The 22,880-nt window shown below is 30.6% G+C and overlaps 3 protein-coding genes across 17 annotated transcripts; all 3 read left to right on the forward strand.

Moving 5' to 3' along the window:
* Positions 1 to 2,154: 2,154 nt before the first annotated feature.
* LOC116840386 (KIF-binding protein-like) lies at positions 2,155 to 9,507 on the forward strand. 12 transcript variants are annotated; one of them, XM_032807014.1, is made up of 4 exons: positions 2,155 to 2,254; positions 2,488 to 2,662; positions 7,159 to 7,601; positions 7,668 to 9,507. In XM_032807014.1, the coding sequence occupies exons 3-4, from the start codon at positions 7,565 to 7,567 to the stop codon at positions 9,221 to 9,223; spliced, it is 1,593 nt and encodes a 530-aa protein (XP_032662905.1). In that variant the 5' UTR covers positions 2,155 to 2,254; positions 2,488 to 2,662; positions 7,159 to 7,564; the 3' UTR covers positions 9,224 to 9,507. The 12 variants fall into 12 exon arrangements, with proteins under 12 accessions (XP_032662905.1, XP_032662911.1, XP_032662908.1 ...); XM_032807017.1 differs by having other exon boundaries at positions 2,162 to 2,246; XM_032807023.1 differs by having other exon boundaries at positions 2,164 to 2,662; positions 7,689 to 8,160; positions 8,259 to 9,507.
* A 2,961-nt stretch (positions 9,508 to 12,468) lies between these two features.
* LOC116840326 lies at positions 12,469 to 15,430 on the forward strand. 3 transcript variants are annotated; one of them, XM_032806905.1, is made up of 3 exons: positions 12,469 to 12,492; positions 13,038 to 13,246; positions 13,323 to 15,430. In XM_032806905.1, exons 2-3 carry the CDS (start codon positions 13,180 to 13,182, stop codon positions 14,867 to 14,869), a joined length of 1,614 nt encoding a protein of 537 aa, XP_032662796.1. In that variant the 5' UTR covers positions 12,469 to 12,492; positions 13,038 to 13,179; the 3' UTR covers positions 14,870 to 15,430. The 3 variants fall into 3 exon arrangements, with proteins under 3 accessions (XP_032662796.1, XP_032662797.1, XP_032662798.1); XM_032806906.1 differs by lacking the exon at positions 12,469 to 12,492 and adding an exon at positions 12,506 to 12,812; XM_032806907.1 differs by lacking the exon at positions 12,469 to 12,492 and having other exon boundaries at positions 12,506 to 13,237.
* Positions 15,431 to 17,022: 1,592 nt separating this feature from the next.
* On the forward strand, positions 17,023 to 19,593 carry LOC116840330. 2 transcript variants are annotated; one of them, XM_032806917.1, is made up of 2 exons: positions 17,023 to 17,250; positions 17,331 to 19,593. In XM_032806917.1, exons 1-2 carry the CDS (start codon positions 17,214 to 17,216, stop codon positions 18,875 to 18,877), a joined length of 1,584 nt encoding a protein of 527 aa, XP_032662808.1. In that variant the 5' UTR covers positions 17,023 to 17,213; the 3' UTR covers positions 18,878 to 19,593. The 2 variants fall into 2 exon arrangements, with proteins under 2 accessions (XP_032662808.1, XP_032662809.1); XM_032806918.1 differs by having other exon boundaries at positions 17,023 to 17,241.
* The last annotated feature ends 3,287 nt before the right edge of the window (positions 19,594 to 22,880 follow it).

Genomic DNA, 22,880 nt, shown 5'->3' on the forward strand with positions numbered 1-22,880 from the left:
TATATATATATATATATATATATATATATATATATATATATATATATATATATATATATGGACATATATGTTTAACAATCATGCAACACATGGAGAATAATCTTTTAATATTGATTTTAGTTACGAATTTAGTTACAAACGGAGTTGTTCGAGAGCATCAGGAGTCTGAAAACCATATTAAAAACCCAGTAAAAAATTCTCTTAAATTTACGGATTGTGATTTAAATTATGTAGAAATCAAAGAGAATTTAACAACACGCAAATCTAAACAATAGAAACTAGAATGAATAATCTATTTCATTAAATAATCAACTCGAGAAACTTCTAGTTTTTATAGAAAAATGACACGTTGATTGCCTACTGCGTCGCTTTATCGAGAGCTTCTGCGTACTACGCGTAAAACTTATATTAGACTAAGAATTTGAGATTGAAGATTGCGGATTAAAGATTAGATTTTGACGAATCAGTATATTTTAGCCTTGGCTTGCTTTGTTCTAATTAGTGAAGTTCCAATCTTCAATCTGCAATTCTCAGTCTTTAATTTAGAATACGATACAGGCATAAGAGTCATAACACTGTAACATTGATGAAACATTCTGTGTTGGACACAGTTATACCGAGTCCTTTGTGTCTCTTGTTGGAAAACACTCAGTTATATTGAGATATCTGTTGTGTTCGCAGGAAAGATTTTTCGCCAGAGGAAGTTGCTTTGTAACTTGTAAAATTCATGAATCTGACACCATTCTCTTGATCATGGCTGTACGTAAGAGTATATACCATCAGATTCACGAATATTATAACAGTTCCCAAGCTGCTTTGCTGTTGTAAAATTCGTAAATCTGATTGGTATATACTGTTAGAATCAACTAAAATTAAAGGCATATAATAATCATACTGACGAATTTTATAACAGTTACAAAGTAACTTTCTCTGTTGTATATAGCCATTGTCGTTTGATGCAAAATTGACTATCTAAGAAGAAGAAGAACTAGAAGAAGAACAATAATCTCAAAATTTGACAACAGCGAAGGAGAGTCTTTTTATTATAATTCAGTATCAACTCGAAAAGTTGTTTTAATTAGCTAAGAAAATAATTTACCTTAATGTTTGCGATTTCCTTATTCCCCTTGTATTTGAATCAACTTAAATTCTGTATGTTAGACCTACTATTTTCAAATATCCAAACAAATATTAATTATATCTTTCGCAATTGTATCCTTACATGTAAACATGAATACGGTTAACATGTGAACGGTTATAAGCGGACTAATCCTAAGTTGCTGTGAAAACATGCAATATGATTAAATATAAAATGAATTATTACCCGAGAATATTTTTGAAGATCTCTCGCTTATCATTAACGTTCGTGGCTAATTGAATAAAGTTACCAAATATAATAGCAATTTCGAGATATTAGGTTTTATTATAGAACTCGGACAGACCATAAGCAAATTTAAAAAGAAGGACAACAATAATTGCAGAACTTGACAAACACAATAAATTGTTATTAAAATCTATTGTCAGCGTATTGTTTGAAAAAGATGTCTACCTAAGGGATAAACGAAATGCGAGTCAGGTAATAGAGAAAAATTTAATACGTTGAACATATATCAACGTAATATGTATGAACATATATCAACAATCATACAACATATGGAGAATAATCACTTAATATTGATTTGTTTAGTTACGAATATGGAGTTGAGCGAGAGCTTTAGGAGTCTCGAAATCATATTAAAACTCAGTAAAAAATTCTTTCATATTTACAGTTTGTGATTTAAATTTTGTAGAAATACAAAAGATTTAATAACACGCAAATCAAAACAATGGAAACTAGGATGAGTAATTTATTTCATAAAATAATCAACTCGAGAAACTTCTAGTTCTTATAGAAAAATGGTATGTTGATTGGCTACTGCGTCGTTTTTTGAGGGCTTCCGCGTACTGCATGTAAAGCTTATATTAGACTAGGAATTGGAGATTGACGATTGCGAATTGAAGATTAGATTTTGACGAATCAGCAAACATCGATTTTGATTTGCTTTGTTCCAATTGGTCAAGTTCCAATCTTCAATCCGCAATCCTCACTGTCTAATCTATATTATGATACAGACATAAGAGTCATAACACAATATCATTGATGAAACATTCTATGTTGGACAAGTCCTCTGTGTCTGTTGTTGGAAAACACTCAATTATATCGAGATATCGGTTGTGTTCAAAGGAAAGATTCCTCGCCAGAGAAAGTTGCTTTGTAACTTACAAAATTCATAAATTTAATACTATGTTTTTGATCATGGCTGAATCTAAGAACATATACCAATCAGATTCACAAATATTATAACAGATGCCAAGCTGCTTTGCTGTTGTCAAATTCGTAAATCTGATCGGCATATACTGTTAGATTCAACTAAGATTAAAGGCATATAATAATCATACTGACGAATTTTATAACAGTTACAAAGTAGCTTTCTCTGCTGTATATAGCCATTGTTGTTTGGTGCAAAATTGACTATCTATGTCTAAGAAGAAGAACTAAAAGAACAATAATTTTAAAATCTGACAAAGAAACAGGAGATTCTTTTTATTATAATTCAGTATCAACGTATTCCTCGAAATATCATGTCCACCAAAACTACAGACGAATCAAAGTGCGAGTCAGGTAATAAAAAAATCATATATTCAAAAGTCATGTACACAACACAAAATAATAGGAATAATCTTTTAATGTTAATTGATTCGTTTAGCATTAGTTCCGAGAACGGGAATGGTTGAAAGCTCCTCCAATTTTGAAAATACGATAAAACCTAGCGAAGAATTTGTCGAATTTTTCAAATTAACATACACATTTTCTAAAGATCCAAGTAAATTTAGCAAAAAACAAATCAAGACAATCGAAATAAAAATGGACAAATTGTTTCATAAAGTAATTAACTCTCAAAACACAAAATTTGAAAATATTATAGCTCTTGCATATATTTGTCAACATATATGTTTTGCGTACATAAAATTAGGTCAGACAGAAAAGCTATCTGTTGCTAAAGACTCCATTCTGTGTAGTTTACATTTGATAAAGGATAAGCAGCTGGATCCCAAAATTATTTTGCTGACTTTAAAAGCAAATAGCCATTTAGGCCATGTTTATTATAAGCAACAGAAGCTGGGGAAAGCTATAGAAGCACTTGATAAAGCTGTAGATTTATATTTTATATATATGGAAGAACATAGCGAGTACGATATTCCCATCGATTATCAAGATATTATTATTAAATCTGTACAAATAAAAAATGGCTATTCGAAACTAAAATCTATATATAAACACATATTACGAACATTAACAGATGTGCATACACAGATGGGATCAAAAACTAATGAAAGTTTTATACTATCCCGCCATTTACTTTTAATGGAAGAATTGAATTCTTTACAAACATTTAAGGAACATATACAATGGATTGAAAAAGCAATGACAGTATGCAATTATTTAATCATGTGTAACCGTTTTGGAGAAGCTGAAAGTTACATTGATAGAACATTTGTTGTACAAAAAAAGATAGATATAAAATTTAATGATATTACGGGAAAGGAAACTCTTTTGAAAGAACTCAGGTTATACGAACAGTGCTTCGGTACGTACAAGTTAATTACTTTATGCCATGCGAAGTTGGCTGTTGCGCTTTTCCGTTATTCGGTGGAACGACTGCTACGGTTAGAAAAAAACGAAGATTCTAAGGCTAACAACTCAACAACTAAATATCCATCAAAATCGAAGGAGCAACCATCACGGAGATTATTAATATTCACTCAAAATGAGAAAGCGTATTTCGACAAAAATACGCACCGTAATATGTATCCGTCTATGTACATATTGAATCATAACAAAGTTCAGAAATATTTTATCACTATTCTGAACGTGATTTACAAATCAAAGCTATTTTTCATACCCTCCGATATAAACACCTATATTCCATTTACGTTATGCATTTCTAACATATACAAATATATAGCATTTTATGAAAAAGACACTGCCAGTCGGTTTCTATTACAAAAACGGCGCGCAGAAATTTTAGAAAGAGCTGTAAACATTTTAGGAGATAAGAATGGTTGCAAATTATTAAGACTCTTATGGCTTCAACTGACAATTGCTTATTCTACCTTGATAGACATGAAAGTAGAAGAAGCAGTTCCCATACCATATTTGTCTGAAAGACATGATACGTTAGTTGATGAAATTAACGTTTTAGTAGAAAATGGCTTAATATTCCTACGAAAGCATATGTATTATAAATAAATAGTCACAACGGGGTGATGTCGGATGTCTCATTTGGCACAAATTGACAGTAATGTTATAACGAATTACCGCCGCATGTTTGCGAAAAGTGACTCATACTCATGATAGTTTAATATAATCAAGATCTAACTAAAGTTCGGAAAAGATGTGTTCAAACCGCTATGCAAACGAGAGCACATTAAAGTTTATACAATTATCGTTGAAATTGACGAATTGTTAGAGGTGGTCTGCATAAATTCAATGTTGTAAATGGAATTTTATTAGACAATTACGATAGATAATGAATTTGACAATAGATCAAATTCTTCCGAACAGTTTCGATTTATTTCGTTCTACTCATTCTTTTAACTAATAACAAACTTGTCAAAGTGCGCACTTCAACAACTTTGCATCATTTTGCGTCGTTTGTAAGAGAAAAGGAGATTTTGTGCGTTTATAGACAAAGAAAAGTGTAAATAACGTTAAAGATTTAACGTTAAAGAAATAACGTTAAAGGCGCAAATGAAATAAAATATATAATAGATTAGAACATTTTACTGACATATTTTCGTTAAATGTTTACCTTTACACAGCCAGCTCCAAATAATTCCCGAGTAACCTTGATATTGATCTTGACCCTCAAGGAGGTCAATGCTATTGACCTTTATCGGCGCTCATTGTTTGTTAAAAATTGATTAACAAAAAAATTTGCATAAAATTAATATAATTTTTAGATACTATATATACAAAAACATGGAATTTGTAGGCTAGAATAGTGCCAGCCGTACCTACACACACACACACACACACGCACACACACACACACACTGGTTGTCGGCACGTGCGTCGCCCGCCTGTCCGGGCGGGCTCGCGGTGTACATGTGTCCCTATTATATATGAAGTTTTATAAATACACACTTTTTCCCACACTTTTGTGAGAAATTCTCACTCTTTAGCTTAAGTACAACAGACGTGATTTCTTTCCCCGCCACGGTGCGGGAGGTAACCCACCAGTTACACGGCTAGAGACAGGTATCTTTTTTGTTAATAAACTCGAAAACTATAAGCGACTGCCATATAAGCGTGTTTATAACATTAAGAAAAAGAGTGTATTTTTATAAAACTTTAAATATAATACGAGTATACGCACATACCGCGAGCCCGTCCGGGCGGGCGGGTGAGCGCGCGGGGAGCGAACAGTGTGTGTGTATATGTGTTACTTTTTATTAATACTCGCGCTTATTCGTGTGTTTACCATATTTCCATATACACTGTGTGCAAAAATTACGTTCAACTTCTAAAACTTTTTTTGTTAATAACTTTTTAACAAACTTTTTAACTTTTTAACAAACAATGAGCGCTGATAAAAGTCAATAGCATTGACCTCCTTGAGGATCAAGGTCAACATTAGATTTACTCAGATCATTTAAAGCTGGCTGTGTAAAAGTAAATGTTTTCCATATTTTCTTGTATCTTCTTCTCTAATTTTTCTTTCTAATTTTTGCCTGCTGTGATCTACTTTTCTTTTCTTTCTCTATCATTCCTCCTTCTTCACCGCATTCAGTATTCACTCCTTTGACTTATGATTGAAATTTGACTTCAATTTATTTTCGTTTCAGTTGCCGATAACAATAATGTACAATTGTTCATTCTAATAATTTTATTTCTTCGTTTTAACTTGCTATAATAATCATTTTTCGTTAACATTCGCAATTTGTTTATTTTCTTTGCATTTGAATCAATTTAAATTCAATGGTATGTTAGGCAAACTTCTGTTTTCAAATATTCAAACAAATATTAATCGTATCTTCCGCGTATCTTCAGATATAAATGTAAACGACGGTTATAAGTAGGCTGCTGTGAAAACGTGGAATACGATTGAATATAAAATGGATTATTGCCCGAAAATATTCTTAAAAATATTCTTAAAAATCTCTCGCTCACCACTAACATAAGTAGCTAATTGAATAAAGTTACCACGTATAACAGCAATTTCGAGATATTAGTGTTTATATATATTATGGAACCCGGACAGACCAAACGCATTTAAGAAAAACAACAACAATAATTGCAGAACTTCACAAACACAATAAATTTTTATTAAAATCTATTGTCAACATTATGCTCGAAAAAGATGTCTACCAGAAGCACAGGAAAAACGAAATGCGAGTTTGGTAATAAAGAAATATATTATGTTGAATATACATATGTATGAATATATATGTTACATGTTGTCAACAATGATGCAACATATTCAGAACATATATGTTGCATGTTGTCAACAATAATACAACATATTCAGAATAATCTTTTAATATTGATTTATTTAATTACAAATATAGAGTTGATCGAGAATTTCAGGAGTCTCGAAATTATATTAAAACTCAGTAAACAATTCCTCAAAATTTACGGATTGTGATTTAAATTTTGTATAAATCGAAGAGAATTTAACAACACGCAAATCAGAACAATAGAAACTAGGTTGAGTAGAATAATAAACTCTGTTTCATAGAATAATAAACTTGAGAAACTTCTAGTTCTTACAGAAAAATAACACATTGATTGGCTACTGCGTCGCTTGTTCGTGAGCTTCCGCGTACTGCATGTAAAGCTTATATTAAACTAGAGAATTTAGATTGAGAATTGCGGATTAAAGATTAGATTTTGACGAATCAGCAACTTCTTGGCTCACATTGTTCAAATTGGTCAAGTTCCAATCTTCAATCCGCAATCCTCTGTCTCCAATCTATATTATGCTACAGGCATAACAACCATAATCTAACTGTATCATTGATGAAACATTCTGTATTGAACACATTTACACCGAGTCCTCTGTGTCCCTTGTTTTAAAACACTCAATTATATAGAGATATCGGTTGTGTTTGCAGGAAAAATTCTTCGCCAGAGAAAGTCGCTTTGTAACTTGTAAAATTCATGAATTCGATACCATACTTTTGATCATGGCTGTATCTAATAACATATAACAATCAGATTTACGAATATCATAACAGTTGCTAAGCTGCTTTGCTGTTGTCCAATTCGTAAATCTAATTGACATAAACTGTCAGATTCAACTAAGATTAGAGGCATATAGCAATCATACTGACGAATTTTATAACAGTTACAAAGTAGCTTTCTCTGCTGAATATAGCTATTGTTGTTTGGTGCGAAATTGACTATCTATGTCCAAGAAGAAGAACTAGGAGAAGAACAATAATTTCAAAACTTGACAACAAGAAAACAAGAGATTCTTCTTATCATATAATTTGTTATCAACATATTCTTCGAAAGAAAATGTCCACCAAAATAGACGAATCAAATTGCGAGTCAGGTAATAAAAAAATGATATATTCAAAAGTCATGCAACACGTGCGAAATAATATTTTAATTTCAATAGATTCGTTAACATTATTTGCAGCAACGGGAGTGGTTGAAAGTTCCTGTAATTTTGAAGATACGATAAAACCTAGTGACGAATTTTTGCAAGCTTTCAAATTAACATACCCATTTTCTAAAAATTCAAATAAATATAACAAAAAATATATCAGGACAATAGAAGTAAAAATAGACAAATTGTTTCATAAAGTAATCAAATCGCAACACACAAAATTTGAAGATATTATAACTCTTGCATATATTTGCGAACATATATGTTTTGCATACATAAAGTTAAATCGGATAGAAATGATACCTGCTGCTAGTAATTCTATTCTGCGTTGTTTATATTTGATAAAAAATAAAGAGCTGGATCCCAAAATTATTTTGCTGACTTTAAAAGCATATAGCCATTTAATCTATATTTATCGTCAACAAAAGAAGCTGAAGAGTGCTATAGAAATAATTGATAAAGCTATAGATTTATATTTGACATATATGGAAGAAAATAGCAAGTACGGTATTCCTATCGATTATGAAGATATTATTATTAAGCCATCTGTACAAATAAATGGTTATATAAAATTAAAACCTTTATATACATTCATTTTAGAAATATCAATATATATACATTCAAAGATGAGATCAAAAGCTAATGAAACTTTTATGCTATCTTATCATTTGCTTTTAATCGATAATTTTAATTATTTTCAAGGAACTGAGGAATATGTAGAATGGATTGAAAAAGCAACGATAGTATGCAATTATTTAATCACGTGTAACCGTTTCGCAGAAGCTAGAAGTTATATTAATCAAATATGTAATGTACAAAATGTCGTACATGAAAAATATTTTGATATTAAGACAAAGGGATCTCTCTCGGAAATATCCATAATCCTTAATCAAAGCTTAGTCACGTCCAAATTAATTATTTTATGCTGTATAAGGTACGGTGTTGCGCTCTTCTATCAGTCAGTGGAACGACTGCTACGATTAGAAAAGGACGAAGTTTCTGAGGCTAACAACTCAATAACTGACTATTCAAAATTGGAGGGGCGGGCACCGCGAAGATTACTAATATTCGCTCTAAATAAGGAAGCATATTACGACACCAATACATATCATTCGATGCCGTTTACGTACATATTGAAATATAATGAAGCTCAGAAACAGTTTGTCAAAATTCTGAACGTGATTTACAGATCAGGGCGAGATGCTGACTTCGTCGAGGATATAAATTTATATATTCGATTTAAATTATACATTTCTAATGCTTACAAATATATGGCATTCTACGAAAAAGAAACAGCCAATCAGTTTTCTTTACGAAAACGGCGTGTAGAAATTTTAGAAATAGCTGCAAATGCTTTAGAAGATAAGAGTAATTGTAAATTAATGAGACTCTTACTGCTTCAACTGACAATTGCTTATTCTATCTTGATAGACATGAAACTAGAAGACATAGAGGCAATTAACCTACCATATTTGTCCCAAAAACAATCTGTACTTACTGATGAAATTAACATTCTAGTAGCGAAGAGCTTAATATTCCTACGAAAGTATACATACTCTAAATAGACCGTCGTCACGACGGTGATGTCGATGTCTCATTCGGCACATAATGACAGTAATGTTATAAGGAATTACCGCGCAAACTTGTGAACAGTGACTCGCACTCATGACAATTTAATATCATCGAAAACTAACTTCGGAATAGATATGTTCAAACCACTATGCAAACGAGTGCACATTAAAGTTTATTCACTCGATGAAAAATTAGTCATACATAATTATGTAAAATTATATAAAGTTCTATATAATTTTACATTATTATATATAATTATGTATGAAATTTGTCCATACATAATATACATGTTACTTATATATAATCATATATAATTATATATATATATAATTTTATATATAATTTTACATAATTACCTATACAATTATCGTATCGATATGTAATTGTATATATAATTATACGTATATATAATTTTAATATTTAATTATATATTATTATATATAATTTAATATGATTATATATAATTCTACATAATTATGTATAAGTAGACAAATTTTATATATAATTATAAATGAGAAATTTTTCATCGGGCAATTATCATTGAAATTGTTGAATTATTAGAAGTGGTTTTAATAAATTTAATTTTGTACATAGAATCTTATTAGATAATTACGATAGATAATAAATATTACTACAGGCCAAATTCTTTCGAACAATTTCGATTTATTTCGGTCTATTCACTTTTTAACAAATAACAAAAAGTAAAAGTGCGCACATGGACAACTTTATATTATTCTACGTTGTTTGTAAGAGAAAAGGAGATTTTGTGGTTATGTGAACAATGAAAAGTGTAAGAAACTTTAAAGATTTAGGCGCAAATAAAATAAAATATATATTGGATCAGAGTATTTTACTGACTTATTTTCTTATATCTTCTTCTCTTATTTTTCCTTCTAATTTTTGTCTGCTTTGTTCCACTTTTCTTCTCTTTTTCTGTCATTTCTACTTCTTCACCGCATACAGTATTCACTCCTTTGACTTATCATTGAAAATTGACTGAAATTTATTTTTATTTCAATTACCGATAATAATAATGTATAATTGTTCATTCTAGTAATTTTATTTCTTTGTTTTAACTAGTTAGAATGATAATTTCTCATTAATGTTTGCAATTTGCTTATTTTCCTTGCATTTGAATCAAATTAAATTCAATGGTATGTTAGGCAACCTTCTATTTTCAAATATGCAAACAAATATTAATTGTATTTTGCGTAAATATTAATTATATCTTTAAATGTAAACGTAAACGATAGTTATAAGTAGACTGATACTGAATATAAAATGGATTATTGCCCGAGGATATTCTTGAAAATTTCTCACTTACCAATAAATAACTAATAAGTAACGCTTACCGTAAGTAACTAATTGAATAAAGTTACCACGTATAACAGCAATTTCGAGATACTAGGGTTTATTATGGAACTCGGACAGGCCATAAACACATCTAAGAAGAGTAACAACAATAATAATTGCAGAATTTCACAAACACAATCAATTCTTATTAAAATCTATTGTCAACATTATGCTTGAAAAAGATGTGTACCAGAAGCACAGGTAAAACGAAATGTGAGGCAGATAATAAAACAATATATTGATATTGATTGATTATATTATGTTGAATATTGTTGTTATAATATATTAGGTATACAAATAAGTTCGGTGCCTTTACTTTTAACATCTTGTAACTCTGGTTCAAATTAAAAGTTTTTCCTGGCCTGTGGTGATTTGAAAGTGCCAACCTCAAGCTTTAATAAACACTACAGTAGTTGACGACCTTGCCGACCTAACCTAAGGAAACAGAAGTTATCATGATGTCTTCCGAAAAGTAGCATCTGAGGCATTGCATCCTTTTTGCGTTCCAGTTGAATAAAAATGCTGCTCAGGCTACCGAAATGATTTGTTCCGCTTTGGATGAAAGTGCTGTAACCTATAAAACTTGTAAAAAATAATATCAGAAGTTTCGGAGTAGCGATTTCGATCTCAATGAGCGAGAACGCAGTGGTATGCCAAAAAAAGTTGAAGACGAGGAATTGGAGCAGCTATTGAAGAAAGATCTTTGTCAAACGCAATAGGAACTTGCACAACAACTTGGTGTAACTCAACAAGCTATTTCCGTTCGTTTAAAGAAGTTTGAAATAATTTCAAAGACAGGCCGTTGGATTCCTTATGCGCTCAGCCCCGAATACGAAACGAGACGTTGTGGCCCGGCCCTATCCTTGCTGTTACTATTTAAAAGAAAGGACTTTCTGCATAAAATTATAACTGGGGGTGAAAAGTAGGTTTTGTATGACAATCCCAAAAGACGAAGGTTGTGGGCGAACCGTTTACATCTACTGCTAAACCGAATATTTACGAAAAAGATGTTGCTGTCTATTTGATCGGATTTGAAAGACATTATTTATTATGAATTGCTCAAACTCGGTGAAACCGTAACTTTTGAGCGTTACCAGCAGCAAATGATGAAACTGAGTGACGTACTTGAGCAAAAAAGATCTTTTACCGGCAGTAGAACTAGACACGTGATTCTGATAACGCACGGCCACATACGGCGAAAGCAACCCTACAAATCATCTCTAACTTAGACTGGGAAATTCTTTCTCATGCGGCTTATTCCCCAGATCTTGCTCTTTCTCATTATCATCTGTTCCGGTCATTGCAGCCGAATCACTTAATTGATTCCCACTTCAAGTCTCCCGAGGAGAACGAAAAAAGCATTAATGACTTTATCGATTCAAAACCGCCATTTTTTTCGATAGGGGATTCCCCAATTGCCTGAAAAATGGCAGAAATGTATTGAAAATAATGGGGAATATTTCGAAAATTAACATGTTAATTAAATTTGTTAAATTTCGTATGTGTATAAAGAAACATCGAAATAATGTAAAAAAAGGGCACCGAACTTATTTGTACCTAATATTGTACCTAATATTATGTTGAACGTATATATGTTCAACAAGGATGCAACACATATAGAATAATCTTCTAATATTGATTTGTTTAGTTACGAATACAGAGTTGACCGAGAACTTTAGAAGTCTTGAAATCATGTTAAAACCCAGTAAACAATTTCTACAAATTTACGGATTGTGATTTAAATTTTGTAGAAATCGAAGAGAATTTAACAACACCCAAATCAAAACAATAGAAATTAGGATTAGTAATGTGTTTCATAAAATAATCAACTCAAGAAACTTCTAGTTCTTATAGACAAATGGTTGATTGGCTACAGCGTCGCTTCATCGAGAGATTCTGCGTACTGCGTGTAAAGCTTATATTAGACTAAGGATTGGAAATTGAGGATTGCGGATTGAAGATTAGATTTTGACGAATCAGCAATTTTATTCTTGGCTTAATTTGTTTTATTTAGTCAAGTTCCAACCTTCAAGCCCCAATCCTCAGTCATTAATGTATAATATGATACAAACATAAGAGCCATAACACTGTATTATTGATGAATCATTCTGTGTTGAACACATTTACACCAATGTCCTCTGTGTCCCTTTGGAAAACACTCAATTATATCGAGATATCGGTTGTGTTCAGAGAAAAGATTCTTCCCCAGAGAAAGTTACTTTGAAACTTGTAAAATTCATGAATTTAACACTCTTGCTCTTGATCATGGCATGTATTTAAGAGCATATACCAATTAGATTTACGAATATTACAGATGCCAAGCTGCTTTGCTGTTGTAAAATACATAAATCTGATTGGCATATACTGTTAGATCCAACTAAAATTAAAAGCATATAACAATCATATTGTCGAATTTTATAACAGTTACAAAGTAGCTTTCTCTGCTTAATACAGCCATTATCGTTTGGTGCGAAACTAACTGTATCCATGTCTAAGAAGAAGAAAAATTAAAAGAAGAACAATAATTTCAAAATTTGACAACAGAGAAACAGGAGATTCTTTTTATTATAATTCTGTATCAACATATCCTCGAAAGATGTCCACCAAAACGTATTCCTCGAAAATGTCCACCAAAACTACAAAGGAATCAAAACGTAAGTCAGGTAATAAAAAAATGATATATTCAAAAGTCGTGCAACACGTGCGGAATAATCTTTTAATTTCAATTAATTCGTTTAGCATTAGTTTCGACAACGATGGTGGTTGAAAGCTCCTCCACTTTTAAAGATACGATCAAACCTAGCAACGAATTTATGCAAGTTTTCAAATTAACATACATATTTTCTAAAGTTCAAAGTAAATTTAACAAAAAACAAATCAGGACAATCGAAATAAAAATGGACAAATTGTTTCATAAAGTAATCAACTCGCAAGATACAAAATTTGAAGATATTATAACTCTTGCATATATTTGCGAACATATGTGTTTTACATACATGAAGTCAGATCAGACAGAAAAGCTATCTGCTGCTAAAGACTACATTCTGCGTTGTTTACATTTGATAAAAGACAAAGAGCTGCATCCCAAAATTATTTTGCTGACTTTAAGAGCGTATAGTCAGTTAAGCGTTATTTATCATAAACAACGGAAGCTGGAGAGTGCTATAGAAACACTTGATAAAGCTGTAGATTTATATTTGATATATATAGAAAAACATAGCGAGTACGATATTCCCATCGATTACGAAGATATTATTATTAAACCATCTGAACAAATAAATGGTTATTCGAAATTAAAAGCTTTATATATATTTATTTTAGAAATATCAACAGATATACATTCAAACATGAAATCAAAAGTTAGTGAAAGTTTTATGCTATCTCGTCATTTGCTTTTAGTCGATAATTTGGATTGTTTACAAACATCTGAGGAATGTGTACAATGGACTGAAAAAGCAACGATAGTATGCAATTATTTAGTCATTAGCAACCGATTCGCAGAAGCCAAAAATTACATTAAGCAAACATGTCTTGTACAAAGAGCCATAGTTGCAAAATACGCTGAAAATATCGGAAAGGCATCTCTTTCGGAAATATCCATGTTACTTCAACAAATCATAACCACGTCCAAATTAATTATTTTATGCCAGATGAGGTACGGTGCTGCGCTCTTATGTCAGTCGATGAAACGACTGCTACGGTTAGAAAAAAACGTAGATTCTAAAACTAACAACTCAATAAATAAAGAGCTATCAAACTCGGAGGGACGGCCATTGCGGAGATTACTATTATTCTATCCAAATGCGGAAAAGTATTACCCCAATATGTACAATGTGATCCCGTTTACTTACATATTGAAATATAACGAAGCTCAGAAAGAGTTTTCCTATATTCTGAACATGATGTATATATTAAAGTTACATCTTGACTTTGTCGAAGATGTAAACTTTTATATTCGATGTAGATTATACACATCTAACATGTACAAATATATGGTATTTTATGAAAAAGATACAGCCAGTCAGTTTTTACTACAAAAAAGGTGCGCAGAAATTTTAGAAGAAGCTGCAAATTTTTTAGGAGATAGGAATAATTCTAAATTACTGAGACACTTATGGCTTCAACTGACAATTGCTTATTCTACCCTGATAGACATGAAACTAGAAGATATAGAGGAAGCTAACCTACCATATTTGTCCCAAAAACATATTGCACTTGTTGATGAAATTAACGTTCTAGTAGCAAAGAGCTTAATATTCCTACGAAAGTATATGTACTCTAAATAGATTGTCACGACGGTGATGTCGGATGTCTTATTCGAAACGAAATGACAGTAATGTTATAATGAATAACGAGTATATATTAAAGTTTATGCAGCCGATAAAAAATAAATTTTTTACATATAATTATGTACAATTATATAAAATTATTTATATGTAATCATATATATAATTATGCATAATTGTATATATTTATATATAACTATGTACAATTTAATATGATTATATATAATTGTACACAATTATATATGGACGAATTTTGTATATAATAATAGATGGAAAATTTGTATCGGGCAATTACTGTTGAAATTATTAGAGGTATATTAGAGGTGATCTTAAAAAATTTAATTTTGTATTGAGAACAAACCAAATTCCTTCGAATAATTATCGATTTATTTTGGTCTACTCATTCTTTAATTAATCACAAACCTGTAAAAGTGCGCACTTCGACAAACTTTGCATCATTTTGCGTAATTTATAAGAGAACAGGAGATTTTATGCGTATACGGACAATGAAAAGTGTAAAAAATCTTAAAGATTTAGGCGCAAATAAAATAAAATATACAATGCATCAAAGTATTTTACTAATATAGTATCTTATATCTTCTTCTCTAAGTTCTCCTAATTCTTGTCTGTCTTGTTCTACTTTTCTTCTTTTCTCTATCATCCCTCCATTTTTACAGTGTCTTCACACACACTCCCTTGACTTATAATTGAAATTTGACTTTAATTTATTTTCGTTTCAATTACCGATAACAATAATGTACAATTGTTTATTCTAATCATTTTATCTCTTTGTTTTAACTAGCTAAGATTATAATTTCTCATTAAGGTTTGCGATTTGCTTATTTCCCTTGCATTTGAAACAATTTAAATTCAATGATATGTTAGGCAACCTTCTATTTTCAAATATCCAAACAAATATTAATTGTATCTTCCGCTAATATTAATTACATCTTTAAACGTAAGCGACAGTTATAAGTAGACTGATACTGAATATAAAATGAATTATTGACCGAGGATATTTTTGAAAATCTCTTGCTTACTAATAACGTAACTAGTTAATTGGATATAGTTACTATATATAACAGCAATTTCGAGATACTAGCGTTTATTATGGAGCCTGAAAAGATCATAAACACATATAAGAAGAAATGCACCAACAATAATTGCAGAACGTCACAAACACAATAAATTCTTATTAAAATCTATTGTCAACATTATATTTGAAAAAGATGTCTACTAGAAACACAGGCAAAACGAAATGCGAGTCAGGTAATAAAAGAATATATTATGTTGAATGTTGTTATAAAATATTATGTTGAACATAAATATTTATGAACATATGTTCAACAATGATGCAACACATACAGAATAATCTTCTAATATTGATTTGTTTAGTTACGAATACAGAGCTGATCGAGAGCTTTAGGAGACTCGAAATATATCAAAACGCAGTAAACAATTCCTTCAAATTAAAAAATTGTGACTTAAATTTTGTAGAAATCAAAGAGAATTTAGCAACACGCAAATCAAAACAATAGAAACTACGATGAACAATCTATTTCATAAAATATTCAACTCGAGAAACTTCTAGTTTTTATAGAAAAGTGGTACGTTGATTGGCTACTGTGTCGCTTCATCGAGAGTTGCTGCGTACTGCGTGTAAAGCTTATATTAGACTAGGGCTTGGAGATTGAGGATTGCAGATTAAAAATTAAATTTTGACGAATCAGCAATTTCGATTTTAGCTTACTTTGTTCTGTTTGGTCAAGTTCCAATCTTCAATCCACAATCCTCAGTTTCCAATCTGTAATATGATACTGACATAAGAGCCATAACATTGTATCATTGATGAAACATTCTGTGTTGAAACACATTTACACCGAGTCCTCTGTGTTCCTTGTAAGAAAACATTCAATTATATCGAAATATCGGTTGTATTCAGAGGAAAGATTCTTCGCCAGAGGAAGTTGCTTTGTAACTTGTAAAATTCATGAACATAATATTATGCTCTTGGTCATGACTGTTTCTAAGAGCATGTACCAATCATATTCACGAATATTATAACAGATGTCTAAGCTGCTTTGCTGTTGTAGAATTCTGATTGGCATATACTGTGAGATTCAACCAAGTTTAAAGGTATATAGTAATCATACTGACGAATTTTGTAACAGTTATAAAGTAGCTTTCTCTGCTGAATTTAGCCATTGTTATTTGGTGCGAAATTGACTATCTATATCTAAGAAGAAGAACTAAAAGAAGAACAATAATTTCAAAACTTAACAAGAAGGAGACAGGAGACTCTTTTTATTATATAATTTGTTATCAACATATTCTTCGAAAGAAAATGTCCACCAAAACAGACGAATCAAAATGTGAGTTAGGTAATAAAAAAATGATACATTAAAAAATCATACAATATGTGCGGAATAATCTTTTAACTTCAATTGAATCATTTGTTTAGCATTAGTTCCGACACCGGGGGTGGTTGAAAGCTCCTGCAGTTTTGAAGATACGATAAAGCCTAGCGACAAATTTTTGCAAGTTTTCAAATTAATATATCCATTTTCTAAAGGTCAAAGTAAATTTAACAAAAAACAAATCAGGACAGTAGAAGTGAAAATGGACAAATTGTTTCATAAAGTAATTAACTCGCAAGACACAAAATTTGAAGATGTTATAACTCTTGCATATATTTGTCAACTTATATGTTTTGCATATATTAAGTCAGATCAGACACAAAACCAATCTGCTGCTAAAGACTCCATTCTACGCTGTTTACATTTGATAAAAGATAAAGAACTGGATCCCAACATTATTTTACTGGCTTTAAAAGCATATTACAATTTAAGCTATATTTATGAGAAACAACAGAAGCTGGAGAATGCTATAGAAGCACTTGATAGAGCTGTAGATTTATATTTGAAATATATGGAAGAATTTAACGAGTATGATATTCCCATCGATTATGAAGATATTATTATTAAACCATCTGTACAAGTAAATGGTTATTCAAAATTAAAATCTTTATATAGATACATTTTACAAGTATCAACAGATATACATATACAGATGGGATCAAAATCTAATGAAAGTTTTATGCTATCCCGTCATTTGCTTTTAGTCGAAGAATTGAATTGTTTACAAACACCTGTGGAATGTGTAAAATGGATTGTAAAAGCAACAACAGTATGCAATTATTTAATCACGTGTAAACGTTTTCCAGAAGCTAGCACTTACATTAATCAATTAAATGTTGTACGACGAATCTTAAATATAAAATTTAATGATACTAAAGAAAAAAATCCTTCTTCGGAAACACCCAATATATTTATACACAAAGTAGCTATGTTCAAGTTAGTTATATTATACCACATGAAGTACGGTGTTGCGCTCTTCTGTCAGTCGGTGAAATTACTGCTACGATTAGAAAAGAACAAAGTTTCTAAGACTTACAACTCAATAACTAAGTATCTATCAGAATTGGAAGCTCAGACATCGCGAAGATTACTAATGTTTGTTCCAAACAAGAAAGCATATTACGGCATTAATACGCACCATTTTATGCATTTTACGTACATATTGAAATATAATGAAGCTCAGAAAAAGTTTTCCAATATTTTGAACATGATTTATGTATCAGAGTTGCATCGTAAGTTTGACGATGTAAACTTTTTTATTCAATGCAAATTATACATTTCTAACTTGTACAAATATATGGCATTCTATGAAAAGCACAAAGCCACTCAGTTTTTACTACGAAAAAAGTGCGCAGAAACTTTAGAAGAAGCTGCAAATTTTTTAGGAGATAGGAATAATTCTAAATTACTGAGACTCTTATGGCTTCAACTGACAATTGCTTATTCTACTCTGATAGACATGAAACTAGAAGATACAGAGGAAGCTAACCTACCATATTTATCCCAAAAACATATTGCACTTGTTGATGAAATTAACTTGCTAGTAGCAAAGAGCTTAATATTCCTACGAAAGTATAAGTACTCTAAATAGATTGTCACGACGGTGATGTCGGATGTCTTATTCGACACAAAATGACAGTAATGTTATAATGAATTACCGCCCAGACTTGGGAATAGTGGCTCGCACTCATGACAATTTAATATCATCGAAAACTTCGAAAAAGATGTGTTCAAACCGCTATGCAAATGAGTATACCTTAAAGTTTATGCATTCGATAAAAAATTTTTTACACTTAATTATATAAAATTATATAAAATTATTTATATGTAATCATATATATAATTATGCATAATTGTGTTTAAATATATATAGTTATGTATAGTTTAATATGTTTATATATAATTGTACATAATTATGTATGGCTAAATTTTGTATATAACTATGGATGGAAAATTTTTCATCGGACAATTACCGTTGAAATTGCCGTATTACTAGCGGTGGTCTTAATAAATTTAATTTTGTATACGGAATCTTATTTAATAATTTGATATAGATAATGAATTTGACAATAGACCAAATTCCTTTGAACAATTTCGATGTATTTCAGTCTACTTATTTTTTAATTAATAACAAATCTATAAAAGTGTGCACATTGACAAACTTTGCATCATTTTGCGTAATTTATAAGAGAACAGGAATTTTTATGCGCATACGGACAATGAAAAGTGTAAAAAACGTTAAAGATTTAGGCGCAAATAAAATAAAATATACAATGCATCAGAGCATTTTACTAACATATAACATACATATAATATACATTATATTATTTTATATCTTCTTCTCTAAGTTCTCCTAATTATGGTCTGCCTTGTTCTACTCTTTTTCTCTTTCTCTATCATTTCTCCTTTTTTACCGTTCGCGCACACTCCCTTGACTTATAACTGAAATTTTACTTCAATTTGTTTTCGTTTTAATTCACGATAGCAATAATGTACAATTGTTCATTCTAGTCATTTTATCTCTTTGTTTTAACTAGCTAAGAGGATAATTTCTCATTAAGGTTTGTGATTTGCTTATTTCTCTTGCATTTAAAACAATTTAAATTCTGTGGTATATTAGGCAACCTTCTATTTCCAAATATCCAAACAAATATTAATTGTATCTTTCGCTAATATTAATTACATCTTTAAACGTAAGCGACAGTTATAAGTAGACTGATACTAAATATAAAATGAATTATTGACCGAGGATATTTTTTAAAATCTCTCGTTTTCTAATAACGTAAATAGCTAATTGAATATAGTTACTATATATAACAGCAATTTCGAGATATTAGCGTGTATTATGGAACCCGAACAGGCCATAAACACATATAAGAAGAAAGTTCCAACAATAATTGCAGAACTTCACAAACACATTAAGTTCTTTTTAAAATCTATTGTCAACATTATACTTGAAAAAGATGTCTACCAGAAGCACAGGCAAAACGAGATGCGAGACAGGTAATAAGAAAATATATTATGTTCAATGTTGTTTTCATAATATATTATGTTGAACATAAATTTTTATAAACATATTTTCAACAATGATGCAACACATACAGAATAATTTTCTAATATTGATTTGTTTAGTTACAAATACAGAGCTAATCGAGAGCTTTAGGAGACTCGAAATCATACTAAAACCCAGTAAACAATTCCTTCAAATTTACGGATTATGATTTAAATTTTGTAGAAATCGAAGAGAATTTAGCAATACGCAAATCAGAACAATAGAAACTAGGATGGACAATCTATTTAATAAAATAATCAACTCGAGAAACTTCTAGAACTTTTATAGAACTTTTATAGAAACTTTTATAGAAAAATGATACGTTGATTGGCTGCTGCGAACTATACGTAAAACTTATATTAGACTAGGGATTAGAGATTGAAGATTGCGGATTGAAAATTAAATTTCGACGAATCAGCAACTTCGGTTTTGGTTTACTTTGTTCTGTTTGGTCAAGTGCCAATCTTCAATCCACCATCAGTTTTCAATCTGTAATATGATACTGACATAAAAGCCATAACATTGTATCATTGATGAACCTTTCTGTGTTGAAACTCATTTACACCGAGTACTCTGTGTCCCTCGTTAGAAAACACTCAATTATATCGAGATATCGGTTGTGTCCAGAGGAAAGATTCTCCGCCAGAGAAAGTTGCTTTGTAACTTGTAAAATTCATGAACATAATATTATACTCTTGGTCATGACTGTTTCTAAGAGCATGTACCAATCATATTCACGAATATTATAACAGATGTCCAAGCTGCTTTGCTGTTGTAAAATTCTGATTGGCATATACAATTAGATTTAACCAAGTTTAAAGGTATATAGTAATCATACTGACGAATTTTGTAACAGTTACAAAGTAGCTTTCTCTACTGAATGTAACCATTGTTGTTTGATGTGAAATTGATTATCTATGTCTAAGAAGAAGAACTAAAAGAAGAACAATAATTTCAAATCTTAACAACAAAGAGACAGGAGACTCTTCTTATTATATAATTCGTTATCAACATATTCCTCGAAAGAAAATGTCCACTAAAACAGGCGAATCAAAATGCAAGTCAGGTAACAAAAAAATTATACATTAAAAAATCATACAACATGTGCAGGATAATCTTTTAATTTCAATTGATTCGTTTAGCATTATTTTCAGCAACGGATGTGGTTGAAAGCTCCTGCAGTTTTGAAGATACGATAAAACCTAGCGACGAATTCTTGCAAATTTTCAAATTAACATACACATTTTCTAAAGATCAAAGTAAATTTAACAAAAAACAAATCAGGACAATAGAAGTAAAAATAGACAAATTGTTTCATAAAGTAATTAACTCGCAAGACACAAAATTTGAAGATGTTATAACTCTTGCATATATTTGTCAACATATATGTTTTGCATACGTGAAGTCAGATTAGACAGAAAAGCTATTTGCTGCTAAAGACTCCATTCTGCGCTGTTTACATTTGATAAAAAATAAAGAACTGAAGCCCAACATTATTTTGCTAACTTTAAAAACATATGGCAATTTAATCCATATTTATCATAAACAACATAAGCTGGAAAATGTTATACAAGTACTTTATAAAGCTATAGATTTATATTTGACATATACAAATAAATTTAGCAAGTACACAATTCCTATCGATTATGAAGATATTATTATTAAACCATCTGTACAAATAAATGGTTATTCAAAATTAAAATCTTTATATAAACACATTTTACAAATATCACCAGATATACATACACAGATGGGATCAAAACCTAATGAAAGTTTTATGCTATCCCGTCATTTGCTTTTAGTCGATGAATTGAATTGTTTACAAACATCTGAGGAATTTGTACAATGGATTAAAAAAGCAACGATAGTGTACAATTATTTAACCACGTATAACCGTTTTGTAGAAGCTAGAAGTTACATAATTCAATTATATGTTGTACAAAGAGTGTTTCAAACAAAATATAATGTTACTAAGGGAAAGGATCTTTCTTCGGAAATATCCAGGGTATTACAATGCGTAGTTGTGTCTAAGTTAGTTATATTACTATGTGAGGTACAGTATTGCGCTCTTCTGTCAGTCGGTGAAACGACTGCTACGATTAGAAAAGAACAAAGTTTCTAAGACTTACAACTCAATAACTGAGTTTCTATCAGAATTGGAAGGGCGGGTAATACGGAGATCATTAATGTTCCCTCTACATAAGAATGCGTATTACACCAAAACATACCATTCGATGCAGTTTACGTACATATTAAAATATAATAATGCTCATAAACAGTTTACCGATATTCTGAAAATGATTTACGATTCAGGGCTACATGCTAACTTCGTCAAGAATGTAAACTTATCTATTCGATATAGATTATACATTTCTAACGCGTACAAATATATGGCATTCTATGAAAAACACAAAGCCACTTAGTTTTTACTACAAAAAAAGCGCGCAGAAACTTTAGAAGAAGCTGCAAATTTTTTAGGAGATAGGAATAATTCTAAATTACTGAGACTCTTATGGCTTCAACTGACAATTGTTTATTCTAC

Source organism: Odontomachus brunneus, unplaced genomic scaffold (genome assembly GCF_010583005.1).
Source record: "Odontomachus brunneus isolate Ranch 3 - 2012 unplaced genomic scaffold, Obru_v1 Obru_scaffold_009, whole genome shotgun sequence".
Classification (NCBI taxonomy): Eukaryota; Metazoa; Arthropoda; class Insecta; order Hymenoptera; family Formicidae; genus Odontomachus; species Odontomachus brunneus.